The 17,873-nt window shown below is 39.5% G+C and overlaps 1 protein-coding gene across 1 annotated transcript in view; it reads right to left on the reverse strand.

The window, feature by feature from the left end:
• LOC124053448 (synapsin-3-like) overlaps positions 1-17,873 on the reverse strand; it is a 96,213-nt gene that overhangs the window by 14,887 nt on the left and 63,453 nt on the right. Inside the window, exon 7 of the mRNA XM_046378609.1 lies at positions 4,017-4,079. Coding sequence (XP_046234565.1) covers positions 4,017-4,079 — 63 coding nt within the window. The remainder of the gene's footprint in view (positions 1-4,016; positions 4,080-17,873) is intronic.

Here is a 17,873-nt window from a genome sequence, read left to right on the forward strand (position 1 = left end):
TCATCAGCGGGATTAATGTATTGCAAACTGTCAGCTCAGCATCTCAGATGTAAAATGATTTAGTCCAGAGTTTCCACTCATTCATCACCATCCCTCTCACTGGTATCGTCACAGTTCTACACAGTGGAATTGGAAGGAACAGTGAGGTGCCATCATGGAAAAAACACAAACCAGAGAGAATTCAGGAATACCTGGTTGTTCTAGGGTTTCACCTCATTACACTGTTTTTCTCTTGATGAGTAAAATTGTACTGAAATATGACTGCAGCTGTCTGTTGTTTTAAACTATTCTTCATGTTCTTTCTAGGGGTATGCTTTGTTGAACATGAGGCTAAAAAGCTGTAGTTAGTACACGTTCAGTTAGTACACAATCAAAAGTTTTAGAGTACTATTTCACTGCTGATCAAAAGACAAAACAAGAAATAGCTGCTTTGTACTATTTATGATGTAAAAGCCATTGTAGCACAGTATGTTGCTGTCATACTGATCAATTTTGAGCATGGCGTGGCAAGCACAAATGGAAGGCACTTTGTGAGGTCTCAGGAACTACTTTAATGCTGTTTTTACAAGGGTTTTAAGTTTAATGCACTTTCACACACAAGCCAATTCTAGAAAACAGTGAATAAGTAATATAAATTGTCAGGGTGGAACAAAGAAATCCCAAGGAGCTTTTAAAAGTGATGCAACCCTCACCAAAAAATGAACAAGACAACTGTCAGTGGGAAAACTAATAAAGCAAAACTGAGCAAGAGTGAGAATGGTACGAAAACAAGAAAAGCATAGGTTTAAACATTTAAAAGAAGGCCAGTCAACTTTGATGGTTTATGTGGTCCAATAAACAGCGTTGTTACTTTGATGGGTCATAAAATGAAAACGTTTGCTGGAACTCACATAAAAAGCTTTTCTGCTGCAAATGAATCTATTAGTTTCTTGAATGAGTTCAGAAGGCAGACAAACAAATGTCTTTCATTTTTCAAGCTGACAAAAGGGCAGATGAACAGAGATTAAATTTAAGAAGAATTTCTCTTTAGAATCCAAGAATACAGCAGTGACACAGCACACAAATATCAGATGACCTCAGGAACACTACTGTCTTTGAACCTTTGCGCTAATTGTTGGACTGTGTCATAGAACATATAGTGTAAGAGCAGCATAAGCAAAAAAGGGCAATGTGGTCCTAAAAATTCAACTTTGTAAGAACACTTACTGAAATATACTCAGATGAGCTAAAATTAGCCTCATTTAGCTAAGACTATAGGTTATACAACACTAAGTAAGGCTGTAGCAATTAAAAGCTACATAGTGTTTGACACACAAGACTTGAAGGAAGAAGGAAGAAAAAAAAAACAACTGCTGCCTTTAAATTTTTTGCTTTACTCTTTATTTTAGATTTTATGATCCTTGAACTTAATAGGTAAAGGTATGCTTCACTATAACCTTATTACATGACATTACAGTCATAGGATTAAGCTGCAGTCATGAGAGAGTGATTATTGCTGATGTAGTATTGTATTATGTTATTTTATAAATGGCATAAAGGTATATGTACTACAAACTTTTAAATGTGTAACTTCATTCATGGTGTGACTGTTGCTAACAGAAGGTCTGAAGCATTGAGGCTGAGCACTGAACCTTGCCTGTTTACAGAAAGTGCTCACAAGTTGAAACAACAAAACCAACTGAATGAAGGGAAGTGACTCACATTCACATCATGGCTGCTGAGGTACAACCTGATAGCTAAGTCGCAGGTCCAGCTTTGAGCTGTAAACACGCAAAGTTATCCAAAAAGTTACGCAATTCCCCCGAGAAACTAAACAAGCCGTAATAATGCGAACACAAAGTAAAAAGGTAAGCCAGTGAAGGTGACACTGGCATACAGATGAAAAACAGCATCTGGTGGAAAAGTCATGTCATACTGGTTACTGTCCAGACTAAATGACATACTAGCTAAAACACAGAGTCTGACTGGTCTAAAAACAAGTAATGGGGAAATAGGGATTAAAGCTTCATTCTACTACAGCCATGTCAAGAACATTCGTCATATGAATAAGGCAAATTGTGTAATCATTTGAATGTGACATTTGAATGAAGACAAGGAATGAATAGATAGCTGAGCTGCTGGAGTCAGTCACACACAGTCACATAGATTATAAACCCTTGAATATTACTAGAATTGCAGCCTTGCTATAGCCTATTCACACTTATATGTGACTGAGAGCTTCATCACATGGTACAACTACAATCACCTGAAGCTCAGTATCATCAAAATCAGTCAGCTTGTGGTGGACTGCAGTGCTTCAAATCTGGATGTTGCTGCAAAGAAGCTACATATTCTAAAACATGGATGCTTCATACACATCTTTGGGCCGGCTGAGAAGATCTATACAACAAGCTCAGTTTCAAGGTGGACACCCAAGATTAGTGTCATCAATTCAGTAACTGACCAAATGTTAAATATGGTCACAATCTGCCCTTCTGTTCCTGAGTTATGGTGTTGAATAAAGGAAAGAAAACATTATGATGTCACAGCTGACCTTTGACCTTATGGATATAAAACGTCGTCACTTCATCGTTATTTTATCCCATGAGACATCTGTGTGAAATTTTGCACTTATTTCTCGTTTGAAATCATGGCAGAAATGTAGCAAAAGTCATGGAAACTGGGCAAACTGGGATGCCCACCTGAGTGGCAGCTGAAGACTTGTCTGTATTTCCAGCTCTAGATCAAAAGACTTCAACTTTTCAGCCACTAACATCTATGTATACATTCACAGGTTATACATACACATTTACAAGTCTTACTGCACACACATGGACTGAGATACAATTAAACAACCCTCCACACACACAATACAACAAAGCCTCCATAAAATACCTTTTCCGGGATTCACATACAAAAGCATTCCAGGATACTGTCAAAAGCAAACCAAACAGCAGTGACCTAAATCCCACATGTTCCTGTCCATTCCCAGAGCTCTGTGAGGTCTGAGGGGTTAAATGAGGTCCTACTCTTCAAGGGCCTGCCAAGTTCCCTTTGAGCCGTATGGGAAATTCTATAGCATGTCTGGCTCCTGAACAGGAAACCAAGCCCATCCAGACAGACGAGGGTAAAAGACATACATGTAGGAAATGTCTCCTGTGAATCCAAATTACTGGCGAGACAGAGTGAGGCTGGGACTTATAATTGGGAGACTAAATCTGCGAAGTTTCTTCAAAATGCTCCTCACTGCTCACTTCCCGGGATGCCCGGAATCAACAGAAATGATAGACATCAGCCTACAGATATTTCCATGCAGCACTCATGTTAGCTCGTCTGAAATCGTTAGTATGGTCAGACTGTTGTGTAAGACAACATCAAAAGTGAAACTTTCAGTGATGTGTGCTCAGACCTTATCAATGTCTGTCTGTGTGCTCTTACGCTATTGTAACAATGCAGAGAGGGCAAAGCGGCAACTGCGATTTCGCCATCATAACTGATTTTTAAGATCATTGTTTATTCAGAGGCAGCACTGGTGTGTACAAACTAGAACAGGCAGGGTTTTAGGTTTCTGATCATGTGCATCCTGTTTGAACCACAACCAGACAAACTGTTGCGATAGTATCGCATGTTTGCATCACTGGAAGCTCAACAAATCTGAGTGTGAGCCTGAAATCTGAGCTGGCAAAAGTGATACTTTTTTCATTCATGAGTTAGGAAGTTAAAGGAATATTTTGACATTTCTATCAGTCTACCACATCAGAAGCTTACCAATTAGAGGTGCTCCATGTGAAACTCAGTGAGGGTGGTTCAGGCTGTCGCCATCTTGTCATCATCATAAACACATTTTTCAGTCATTTTTTTTACAAAAGGATTAGATTTATGGTTTTATACCAATACATCAGGCTTACATCTAACATCAAGGTCAGGACTCAAAGTTAATGTTTAACTTTAAAGTTTGGGGTTTTAAGTTTTGGTATGACAAAGGCAACAGCATACATTAATGAGTGTGAGTGATTTTGTATATATGAGAAACTCACCTTTCCCATACCAGCGTGGGCATGCCCCATCTTGACCACCACAGGGTAGGAAGGGGCTGTAACCTGCAGACAGAAACAGATCAAAGTATTAGCTGGTAGGATAACTTTGGTCTTTCCATAGCTGGGTGGGGCTGGTGAAACTGGTATTTACTTTTTTGGCCACCAACAGGGTTGTAGGTCATGTCTTGAGTGTGCTTTTTCAATTTGGGACCTGGATGTAAAGTCACTCGTGAAATGTGCTTTTTGGGCTACGAGCAGAAAGCAAGCTATGAGCACAACGCTGACATATTATGACTAGCACACTGCTAATTATTTATGCATCCACTTCTGACCTCATAAAAGTCCAGTCTTCCCTTTTTATTTAACATAGGAGGTTTCTTTTAAAAAAAATGTTTATCTTCTTAGAGGCTGATACTAAATGCTTTTAGTGCTGGGTAAATAGCATAAAATTTGTTACAAGTCTTTGCCCTGAAAAATGTCTACTGTTTTACAAAAATAACACTAATGAGAGCAGTGAGAGTGAACCTAAATAGTAAAGTTGCAGGCAATAAAACCAAAACATGAGCTGAAAAATGCTAAACTGCTCCAGATCCTGAGGGGAACTGCAGACTGGTTGATATTCTCTAACTGTTACAAAAGCCAGACCCTTCACACGATACATTTCACAGGTCATTTTTATGCACTAATGATATATTGATGATTGCAGCTGTACATAAAATGCTAACTGTGTTAGAAAACAAATTAAAAGTTTTTAACCTCAAGATTAGAGGCAAAAAAAATCCAGAATAAAAGTTGGAAGCTTGGGAATTGTTGGTGTCAAGGATGTCACACTAAGTAGGGACATTCAGAACTGTACTTGGTGCTCTAAATATACAGTAAGATGGACATGTGGTAAATGCCACATTGAGAGACAACCAAAAGCAGAAAAGTATTTCCTCTGCAACTGATTTGGATGTGTACATGATCTGTCCAGAACCGTGGCCTTGTAAAGAAATGTTTGGGTCTCATGCCATCCCACTGAACTTAAAGCTGTCCAGATTAGGAAGCACAAGGTGGAGTCAGAGGAATGTTGGTTTATTACACAAAAGGACAAGGTTCTGGGAAGCTGGGTGGAAGACCACAGCTCATCAAGATGGGTTTGGACAAACCCAACAGGCCGCAAACATGCTGTTTCTCATAGTTTGTAGAACTGAAGTGGGTGAAACATCAACAGATTACTTCAAACCTCCCTGTGGTTTAAACGCCCCTTGATACATCTACTGATATGATTGTAAATGGGATGTAATCTAAAAGGGACTTTTGCAGTTTCAAAAGCACTTTCTCTACTTGCTACAGTCGGGTTAACAGCAATTATGATGAAGAATAAATAGTACGCTTGCGCACATTATTATTATTACATTATTATTTAAATACAAATATTGCACATGCACTTCTTCATGGAGACTGTACAAAAATTAAGTGCTCCTTCAGTGCGGGTCCACAAGTTTACACCAAGAATCCAAAAGTTTACACCAAGTTTATAGCGGTCATCTCTGCAAGCATATCCAGGTGAAGCCAACAGTTAAATAAACATAGTAACAGAAGCTGTTCAGCCCAGTGGCACAAGGCCAGAGCAAGTACGGAGATATAAGATCAGACTTTCGAGGAGGAAGGGAACGCCTAAACAGCTGCTATCACTTCATCCAAACCCTCCCCCACCAGTTGACGGGACTGCACATCCTCAAGTTGCTGTCAGCTTGTTTTGTGCACAGCTTTGAACAGACATCAAGCTGCTTGAGGGTGTGAGTGCTGCTTCTGTTGACAGGTTCTGACAGTACAGGCCTGGCCAACATGCTGCCAAGATAAAGTGAACTCTAATTGTCTCCATTATCACTTCACAAGTGCCAGAATACAGATGGGAGGTAAGACTGTAAGAGGTAGATTTATAATCCGCTTTCACATAAGGCACTCCAAGTATGAAGCAATTAGTCAGTGTGGAAAGCTGTAAGAATATAACTCCTTTTAACTCAGATTCAGATCTTACAAAAGACACAAACCAAATCATTATTACAATATTTTGGTGTTCAAAGAGACGCTGTGATTCAGTTGGTGACATATTTTCCACAGTGTTTGCTCTGTAATGTGACAAATGAAAATTAAATGAATATTGACAGTAGGATTTGAAGTTATAATGGGAAAGTAGTACTAGTAGTACTAGTAAAGATTCATACAAGGCAAACCAAGGAGTGAACTGGAGTTTCTGGTGAGTGCTGAGTTCAGTCTGATGCCGAACTGAATTAAAAAACACACACAATGTTGGTGCCTGCTGTCTTATGGCTAACATATAGTAAGGTATTCTGGCTGTTTGGGTTGATTAAACACTCACACATTCATGTGAGTAACACGAGGTGAAAATGTTCTTTACTTGCTATGTGAACTAATGCAATTAATATTAAAGGAGCAATTAATATTAAAGAAACATTCACAATTTGGTATAGCAATTTGATAAAGTTGGACATGATATATATATATAGATATATAGATAGATATATCAGATATCATGATCTCACGCATTCTAAAGAGCAACATTTGTATAAACTGTTATTATTATCAGGGATTAAGTTGCTTCAATGGCTTAAAAAATGTAACTGTAATATACCTGTTTTACAAACAGTTGGCTGTATGAGGCCAGTCAGTACAGCTATTATGCATGTGCGTCACATGATAAATGATAAGATGCCTGAGGTTTCACGAGTGTCTGAGAAGAGCACAGCAGCCACAGTGTGAATGTCTGCTTGTCTGTTAGTGTTTTGGGTGGAAGGGGCTACAGCCACCCACTCTGTCTGGACATGTTCCTTCCAGTCATTCCCATTAGTATGGCAAAGGCAGCAGACGCTGAACATGTCGAGAAGAGACGACCACATCCTCTGCCCCCAGTCAGATGGAGACGTGCACTCACTGTTGTTTTCTGATGGTCTCGTAGGCCACAAAAATGGCCTACGAGACATTGTAATACCAGCAACAGTTGTAATACCAACTGTCACTGGTATTACAATGTCAGGGAAAGAGAATAAAAACATAAGGATGCCACAGGCCAAAACACTACACACCGGTACGTAAGTCATAAAGTTCCTAACATTTTGACACCAGACTGTCTGCAAATTTACTCAGGCGGTTCCAGAATGTGCATATTGGCTGTTTAAAAGGCCTAATACATCGGAAAGTGGCAGAGCAGGATTCATCATTCAAAAATCTGTGGGAGGAAATTCTAGGGAGGTTGGTGATGTGGAGATTACTCATATGGTTAGTAGGTAAATTACTGAATCACCCTGGCAACCCAAAAAAAGCTTCTTTATGTTCTCAAAGCTTCTTTCTGTTGTGTACTGTGCTATTTACACTATTTAGACTTACTGAAGGGGTATAAAAGCTCTCTGAGCTTGTGAATCTGCTGACTGAGAAAGTTTGCTTGGTTTATTCAGAACATGCAGTTGTACTGTTGACTCCTGTTGACTCAAGAACATTTGTTTTTGTGGAACAGTTGATACTCCATCAAATAAGCTAACAGGCCAAAGCTAACAAACTAATCCATGATCCATTGATTTTGCTGTGATTGATTTTGCCATAAAAGTTTGCCTTTTTACATGCTGGTGTGATTAGGTGATCAGTTTGGAAAATCAATCAAGAATCAATCAGAATCTGCCATTTGAGCAAGTTATTCTTTTCCTTTGCTTTATATATTTCTCTGTTGGAGCTTCTTCTGTAAAATCGAGTAGAGTTAGAAAACATTGTGTGTCACTGGTGTGAACTGTCGCTGGGACCTTTCAGTTAGACATAAGGGAGGATATTTAAAAGTCACTGTTTACAAGACTGTTCAACAAAACAAGTTTCCATTTCTTAAAAAAGCCTTGGTTTCCATTAGCGCCCATCAGTTCTAAGATGTGGAAATTTTGGTTTAAGACTTCAGTTTTCGGTTTCATTCCAGTTGCACGTGCGCCACTCTGCCTTTTGGTCCCAGCAGAAATCTGTGAAAGGCATCCAGTGTGGTAAAGACGTGAACAAGTCACATCCTAAAAAAGCTAATTATATGGTGGGTGATTTGACCAGTCTAGGTTTTATTTTGCAACACGCAGGCTCCCTTAATTTACAGTAAATGTGCTAGACAACCAGGCCTGGCACATGTTCGAAATACTTCAGGGAAGCCCATCCACCCCCACACGCATCCCCTCCCTCTGCCCGTATATGCAGAGCTTGTTAAGTGAGTCACATTGGATGGTCGCTCAGGTCAGTGTCTGGGATGAGTCATGCTTCCCTCACTTGAAAACACCTCAATGTGACATTTATATCCCAAAAACATTCGTCCATGAAGACTGGAAGTTTTTGTATCCCACTGTGCACATTTAAAGCATATGGGCACCAAGACAGAGGACTGCATGCATTAGTGGCATATCTGCAGATCCAAATAAGATGCATTTCTTTCACATCTTCACATATCTACCATGACAACTGGACGAATGATCTGCTGAGGAAGAATGTGTAATATGGTCATAAGCTCGAGTACACTAAACGAACCTTGTGATGACACTGTTACTTCAACTACTACACCAATGTCAAGTCATAGTCATCACCATCTCAAATCTCTACTATAATAAACTGGATGAAAACTGATCACTTCTTGATTTAATAATGAATTTGAAAAGCTAAATCTCTGAGGTATATAAAAGCTGTAACTGCCAAAACCAGAAATTAAGGGAACATCCAGCATAAGGATTTTTTAAAAACTGGCTTTAAGTGCAATAATGAGCTCTAATCCCAACAACATCAGACAGGATTAAGATAACTATTGCTTTAAACCAGCATTAATTGGTTTTTGCCTGCTTGGGGCCAGAGGGACAGCTTCTGACTACAGCTTTGGATGTAATCATAGTATAGAGTTGTTACGGCAAACTTGCTAGCTCACTTACACATCCAGCAGACACAGAGAATCATAAACATTCCTACAGAATTGAGTTTTGGTGAATCTATCAATATTTTGTGTTAGCTTCCTTTAGTCTCTACCAACTCCCAAGGGAAATATCTGGCTCTTTAGCTGCTAAATCATCCACTAGCGTCCCGAGCTCGCCACTAACTTAACGCCGCTGTTTGGTTCTGGGTAGGTAGCATGGTGGATTTATTACAGCTGCCTGCTGAGTCTCTAACTGACAACAAAACACAGTAGATACTCTCAGCATCGATTCCACCTCTCTGTTGCTTAGTGCATCTTTAAAAGAACTGTGCCATTCAGTTAAAAACTGACCGAACCTTCTGAATTACACAAAATTACCACAACAACCTAAATATAGCCACACTATCACAAATAGGGAGGGAAAACCATAAAACGCATTAGTGTGTTTCCAAAGTGGAGTACAGACCTGACATTACAAGTGGAAATGTAAATCTTATTTATTTTCAGATTAATTCATATAGTAAAGTAAAATAATCAAGTATTGAACACAAAGCCAAGGAAAAATATGTCACACACACACACACACGTAAACACACCTTATCCAATGAAAAGCATGTAGAGAGCAGTGCAGTGCTTCAGTTGCTTAACAGAAGGACTTGAATTATTCTTTGGGGGCACATGCATTATCCAACAAAACACATGGTGCATCCATCCTAGGTTTATGATCTCTTAATTGTTATTATGGCCACTCAAACCTGCCACATCAAGGAAGAGACATGAGGCGTGATGGTTTGGGCAGACGACGGGAACAGAGGACCCCGACCCAGAGTCCTTTTCAAGAGTCTGACCGCAGTGGGACCAAAGACAGCCTGCCCACATCAAACCCTGCCTGCGGATTAAAGGAGCCTCAAGAGGCCAGTGATGTTTATCATGCAAGTACTGGCTAAGTTGCTGACTGAATTCATACACCTGACAGGAATGTATTCAGCTCTCTTTGAAAGTATTGCATGGAAATGTTTCAGCTGTTTCAAAAAAGGCAAGAGTTTAACCATTTGCTTTGAATCTGTACAAACTGGATAAGGGGGCACAGGAATTAAAGATTTATTACAAAAGCAGTTTAGTCATTTAGTCATACTAACCTAAGCTAAGCAGATAGACATCACAGTGATACCAATCTTCTTATCTAACTTCTGAGCAAGAAAGCAAACAAACAAATTCCATTACTTTTCAAAAATCTCCCACAGTACTTAAACTAGATTGTGAACAGTCTTTACTGCACATGTGAACGTGAAACTCTTATTTGGCCCTTATCTGGCACAAATTATAATTGATATTGTCATGTTTGTTGAGAGAGAGTTTCAAGTGCTCCTGAGACTGTTTACCTTCAAAACAAATTTTACATGTTCCCAAACTAAGATGACATAAGCATGACACATACAGTAGATCCTGGATACACTCCCATAACAGATATTTACAAGTTGTCATGGTAACTCCCATGGGCTAGCATCCACCCACAAGTGCAACTAACAGTATATGCCCATTGTGTTAAAGTGCATGCAGTAAAGGCTGTCTAATGGAGCATGATAATTATTGTTGTGGAATTTAAGCTCATCTGGCTTCCATTAGGGTCCGTACTGGTGTACTTCCATAAGGGAGACAGCTGTGTGGAAACCACAACCTATTCCTGAGGATAGAAGTTTCCAGGGTGGACAGTCTCAGACAACACTGAGGTGCTGATGGAGAAGTGACGGAGATGGTTGCTGGTGTATTCCGGTGGTCAACCCAACTGCTTTATCATCACAATTAGCTATGTGAGTGGGAGATTAAGAAGTGTACAGTATATTATCATGCTTTATCTTTACCAAAGACAACTCTGACTTCAGTCAAGCCACACAAAAGTTATCACCATACCTTGAACACCATACAACATTGATTTAATCTATAGCCAGTCAGTTGTTGACACTCCATCAAAAACAGGAAATAAACAAATAGAAGGGGAAATTGCCAAAAACCTTAATATTATTCAGAAATACTACATATTAGAGTTGCTGAGCTCTCGTCTATCCTGTGCTAATAATTTGTCCTTATTATTTTTAAGCCAGGTCAGCAGCATGGATGGAAATATCAGTCAGTGGTCCACCAGTTTGGTCCAGACTGAAATATGTATCAACAGCTTTTACCTGAATTGCCATGGAATTTTGTCCAGACATTCACAAAGTATAATCACTTGGGTGATCTTTTGACTTTTCATCGAGTGCTGCTATCAGGCAAACATTTTTTAGTTCAATACTTTGGTTTGGCTGTCGTACTCCCAGTGTGTAGGCACACCTCAGCTAGCCTGTATCATAGCTCCCCAAGTCCGTAGGAAGAACGCCAGGCTTTGAAGACAATTTGACAGAGTGGAAATACTTTGGAATAACAATTGCAAGACTGTTTTTTCATAAGTTCATATTGTGAAAGAAGCAACTGTGAAACAGGATACATTTTGCGTTACAACCCACGTGAAATTACTCATTTAAACATCAGAATTTAATCCATTTGGTATGATAACATCCAGTAAGTTTATTAGACCAATACGATCGAAGTTACCCACGCAAATGCTCTTTAGGCCATGCTGTGCAAAAGCTATGTGGAGGACCTGGTTCATTTTGTAAGTGGGAAGTCAAATGTCTGAACAGCCTCCGATGCTGTATCCAGACAGTCCCTTAACACATCTGTGGGCAACATGTGTATTTTCCTGAGCAATACTGAAATCTCAATGCACAAATCTAAACGCTCTAAACGCTGCCTTCATAAATATTCTGATACAGCTCTCTTTGAGAGAGTTGCTTGTAATATCTCAGTGGTCTCATATGTGGTTAATATAACAGATGGTTAACCAATGTCATTTAATAACAGAACACAGCCACTACTTGAGTCCGGTCCATTCATTTTAAATAAACACAGATTTGTTTGAAAGTCAATGTTAAGTACATGTCCAGACTATGCTAAAGCAGAGCTATTTTAAGTCCACCCTCTCTGTGGTCGTGCTGTAATAGAGACCTGGACAGGCCTTATTAGCCCTAATCAATTCACTACCCTACATTCCTGCCTAAGAAGAAAAAGGACAGACTGGCCTCGGGCGGGCCATTCCTGCAAAAACCATCAACTCTGTGCCACATTCCTCTCAGTCTAAAAGGAAAAGTGATGTTTCTTTCCCGTTTTCCAGAGCCTCTTTTAGTATTAGGTCTCGGAAAAGGCTGAGCAGAAATGAGGTGACTGTGTGCAGTTTTGGCTTCCCTGTCCCGTGATCCAAGGACTGAATGGAATCATTCACTCAGTCCCTTGTGCTCAGATATGCTGGCAAAAACAATCACCGATCCGAACCTGCTGTGAGCAATGTAACAAAGGTGTACGCAAATTTGACTTATGAGGTCAAATTGATTTTTGATGACACTTCTCATTTTCTTCAAAACCATTTCTGCACACACATATTCACGCACAGAGAGGTCAAAGGTCAGGGTCATACATCGCAGTTCTTGCTCTGCATGAAAGCTGCTCAGTTGCTGTAAAACAATTCAGTCACTTTTCTGTCACCACCTACTTCCCAAGAAAACGTCTATGTAGTCTTTCCTTGAACAAATCCTTGTCCCACCCCAATATCCTCTTTCCATAGAAAAAACATTAAAGAAAAGGAAGCTAGATGCTCTCAACTTCATTGTAACACTCAGGATACAAAGCAGATGTTGGAAGTCTCTAATTGATGGTATGGATGGAGTTCCTTAACTACCGTTACACTGGGCTTAACTCTGTGGTTTGCCACAGTTTCATGCAACATTGTCAAGAAAATTACAGCTCACCAAAGCATAAATTAAATCCCACAAAGTTAGTATCAAGTTATTTTCAAAAGCAACAACGGGCAGAATGGGAAGTCAGACTGTTCAAATGTTTGAACAGTGAACTCATTCAGTTTACTTCACCTGTAAATTATATAATCTAGACCTTATACATTTTGAATGCCAAAACCACAGTCAACTGTTTGACATGTTTACATAGTCAGAACATGAAAGGAGTTTAATTAGATTAAAGGAAAGGGTGCAACAGGTTAAAAACAGAAGCCGCATCCTGGATTTCAAAAAGGCATGACTGAAATTGTCACACACTGACTCAAATGTCACACAATCACTTTGGGACATATTAAGAAATCCTTCCTGCTCTCTGTTGCTGATTACATAGAGAGGCATCAGCAACTTTTTTGACAGCAGAGGAAGTTAAGGCGGGCTTCTGCAGAGTGCATACCAGGGCTCTGCCCAAATGTCAGCACCACTACTGTGTTCAATTAACACATAGTACACAGGGAGGAGAGAGGAGGAACATCAAGGAGGAATATGTTCTGGAACAGCTGGATGTGGCAAACCTGCTGTATTTATACCAGCTGTGCAAGCAGCAGGAATAGGTGCTACTCTCTAATGCACTACAACCATATGATACACTTATCATTGATAACCAGATAGCAGGCTATGCAATCCCCTAAATATATTTTAAGAACAGAAAATGTTCAGGAATTTATTATACCCATCTTGATTGCCGTAGACATGATGACAATCAATATTTAGATAATGGCAGCCACTATTTTTGGATAATAAATACTATAAGAACCAACGACTTATGTTCATTTAAATATCGTGGTGTAATTATATTTTGAAATGCCATCATTAAAAAAGCACAATTGAATAGCATAATTTTGTTTTTTCCTTGTTTCTTACCACAATAATAATCTTAAGACCTCTTGGATTTAGCATGTAACCTCTTCTGAAACCCAACCTGAAGTTGGGAACAACTTATCTAGAGAAATCTTATCAAATATAACTACAACACTACACCAAAGAGAAAAAAGTCTGCTTGTGTGCTTGAGATAAAACAGATTTTTGGAGAATTAGTTCACCAATTCTATTTCTAAATTAAATGATAAATTCTGAGAGAAACAAAGGAAGGAATGAACAAACACAACAGGGGGTCAAATGTTTGTGATGACTCATGAAGTGGAGAGATCCCCCTCAAGTTTAACTAAAACACTGTTGTTGTAAGCTATCAAACCACATTATGAATTTCTTAACAGTAAGAAAAATAATTGTGTAATGTGAGTGTTTTTCCATGCTGTGCGTAAATGTTTGTGGAGAGAGTCTCCTGTCCGGTTAATGGGGGATTCCAGCCATAAAAATAAATGTGGGGTGACTTGCCTCCTGCTGTGGTTTGTCCAGCAAATCATGGGAGACTATGGTCAACAAAGCCCACACCCTTTGGTCTTAGCCAGGGGAAGGTTCACCACTATCCACAGAAACACTGAGCCATCTTAAAGAAGAGCTTTAAAGGGGGAAAACTCCCAACAACACTTTACCATAGCTATAAACAGGTATTGATTAAGTATGTGGGATCTCTCCGCTGAGATTGGTGTATTTCATCGTCATGTTTTCGGCCAGGTTTGCTGGTTTGTTTGCCTGTTTGCGAACTTGATTTCGGAAAAACTACTGGCCTGGTTGTCTTGAAACTCGGTGCAGCGTCGGCTAAGAAAGAACCCATTGTGAACATATCCTAATCACACACACAATTACAAACAGAGCTGAGGGGCAACTACAATGTTGGTTGATGCTCATCTATGGATTTGTTAGTACAAGTGACACTTTTCACATTACACATGGTCACTTGATCCACTGTTGATGCTACTTTTGAACTATTAATTTCCTGTTTAAAACATCAGCATCCATTGTAGAGGAGGTAAAAGGCCAGTTTCTGTTTACAGTCTATGCTCCTACCCAAAGTGGAAAAGAATAATGCAGTGCAACAACACCAGCTGAGCAGACTGTAATGTCTGCAGTTATAACCTGCTGTTGAATGAATGTACTATACTTTGAAGAGCTTGAATAAAATATGGCTTATTGCTTGAATGAAGCGATAATCCACTGTCACAAATCCACTGTCGCCAGGACTATTCTGTTGAAATTTTTCATAATAAACAGTCATTTCTGTGGCATTTTCCACTCCCACAGAGACACTGAAATCATACCATCCTTAAAATAATAGCTCTTCTTTAACAAAGGTCAGATGAGTCACTTCCAAAACAGTAACTTATTAATTGTCTCATCTTCCTGCTTAACATCATGGGTAGATAACATCTCAAATCGTTTTGGAATGAAACTCTACATATGCTTTGGCAAGAGGAAAAAGCTGACAGGGGTGTCCTGACAGTGTGATGTAATTTCTAAATTTATCCCTGCCTGAGAACCTCCACCCTCCCATTGTGTGACATCAGCACCCTGAGGACCCTGCTGACACCCTTGACCTCTGGCCTGCTGGTGATTCAGTGGTTCTCCCTCGACCATCTTCCTCAAATTAACTTTCCTCTTTCCTCCCACGCACACCTTCTCTCTGCTGCTCAGGTTTCTGGTAAACACTGGCTTTTTACAGTTTTATGAGCAGAAGAAACACTGGTATGATTTACTGTGTCTTCCAAATGAACTCCACTTGAAGCAGATTAATAGAGCATGCTATGAAACCAGGAAGGAATAACAGTCTGGTTTATAGCGGAGCAGAATGGGTAAACAATCTTCACAATTTGTACTTCTCTCTCAAAACAGTTTATCTGAGAAACAGGTTTGCTTTCAGTCTCAATTTTTCAAAGGGCCTATCGCCACTTGAACTGCATTCCCAGTGATCACCTGTCAATAATGTAAATGTCAACATCTTTTGATGTTTCTGCTGCTGAGGTACGCATAACGAGTATAACGATACACTTTTCTCCGGTCTACATTTATCAAAAACAGAAGCAGGTTTCTTGTGCTAGCTGCAGGGTATAGCTTGCTAGCATTTATAATTATAGCTGCTGCTAGTCTGAATTTGTCTATAAGCAGAAAATTTTCATTTTCTCAGTCTCCCCTCCTCTCTGAATAAGGACAGTGGAACTTGTTGACACAACACAGGACATGGTATCATTAATTTCTATGTATGTCTATGTCCTCTTGACATTTGTAGATGCAATATTTACCCTGATTTTAGCTTTGTTTTGTTTAATATGAAAGTGGATGACACATCTCCACTTCCTCCCACAGTACAAAACTGAAGTCAAAATATCCTGGATATGTGTGCTGCCATCTTGAGCAGGTGACATCATTTGGAGCCAGCGGTAGTAGTGGTCAGGTGATAGAGCCATGGGACCATGCCCCCTCTGCTAACATGGAGGGGGAGGGATTTATGACCTATACTGGAGCCTGCCACCAAGGGGCAATTGAGATATTTTGGCTTCACCTTTGATTAGTGCACATTCATGTCCTTAAAATTATGTAGTTTTTATATACTGTAATGACATTTAGCTTTCTAAACATTTATACACGCTATATCATTTTATTTGCTTCAAGAAATAATTGTTTTTGGTATTATTTACATAACAAATGTCACAGGTTATTGCTATGGTGACCTAGTTTTGGAATGCAGGATAAAAGCATTTTAAGACTAATCCTAACAATAATCAGCATAAGACCCAGTTTAGGCATTCCCTCAACCTTAAGGAATTCCTCAAAGCTATTTCCATCCTGTCATATGCCCGTGTTTATGGTTAGGCCTAGTGTCTCTTGCTGTAATACAACATAGTCATTTTGTGGGGTTTCCTGACCACATACACACCAAATATGTACAGTAGACTACAAGAGGGGACCCTGCGTCTGAGCAGCGAGTGCTGTGGTTGCATTTGGCCTGCCAGAGTAGGAAGTTACTGACCGTTCATCATATTTTATTGCTGGGGGAGTCCCATTGTGAGCGGATCATGGGTCAGGGCCATGTTTGTGTTTCCTTCTCTGATGTCTTAACTTCACATCAGATGACAGACATGTTGGAGTTGGAAACTGGTGAGCATATGGTGAAATGTTCAGTAGAATGGACGGACTCAACAACGAACTAAAGCACCACGCTTTAATATCACTTCCTATTCAACTGGAAGGGTGGAGACCAGAACACCACACAAACAACCAATATCTCACCATTCTGTCAGCTCTCAGATATTGAGCTTTGAGCTCATTTCCAACAATTCAGACTGCATTGTTCAGACAAAAGCAACACTGATAGCTAAGGGTATCTAATGTCACGCCACCTCGAACCAAATGAATTTTGACACCACTTGTGTCCTCTCTGTCTTAATTGGGCGTTTCTTGGTTTAAACTACTTTCCTAAAGAAGACAACTGAAGACTACTTATTTCTACTTCTGTTTTGTGAGCAGGGTTGCAGTCAACATCACCAATTCTTTGTTTTCTACGTTTACTTTTGAACTATCGGGTCAAATTGAATTGAACAATCCTTTAATTGATCAGTTAAGAAAAACACTCTTTTGGCATCAAGTAACAGCACTAATGCCAGTAATATATGATCTGTTCAGCTTAAACTATTCTTAGCTATAAATAAATGTCTTTCTTTTTTTATTAACTTGTCTCTGTGAACCATGAAAACAAATACAATATCGTATTAAAGCTGCATTAAAGACAGCTTTAATGGCAGTATACAACATTTATCAAACAAAAGGAGTTACACAGACATAAGGATCTGCCCTTAATACAAGCCTCCATCATATCAAGGTCTGGTACCTTCAGCTGTGGTGAATAAAGGCTGCTGTCACTATCTGAAGAAATACAGCACTGTGATAAAAGACTTACTATATTCATTATGTTAACAGTCAACCTGTAATGATTATATTACGTAATATCACTATCCTACGCATTAACTTCATTAAGAAGCACAGATATTAATAGCAGCAGTCAGTATTCCATTCAGTGCACTACACATGTTCCCTCTCTGTCAAATCAGCCACCCAAGAAGTTGGAAAAAGATTCACTTCTGAACCACAAGAGCCCAGATCCTCCTCACAATGTGAGGGCTGAGGTCAACACTCTTTGCAAACTAGGAATCCACTAAG

This window comes from Scatophagus argus, chromosome 22, assembly GCF_020382885.2.
Source record: "Scatophagus argus isolate fScaArg1 chromosome 22, fScaArg1.pri, whole genome shotgun sequence".
In the NCBI taxonomy this organism is placed as follows: domain Eukaryota; kingdom Metazoa; phylum Chordata; class Actinopteri; family Scatophagidae; genus Scatophagus; species Scatophagus argus.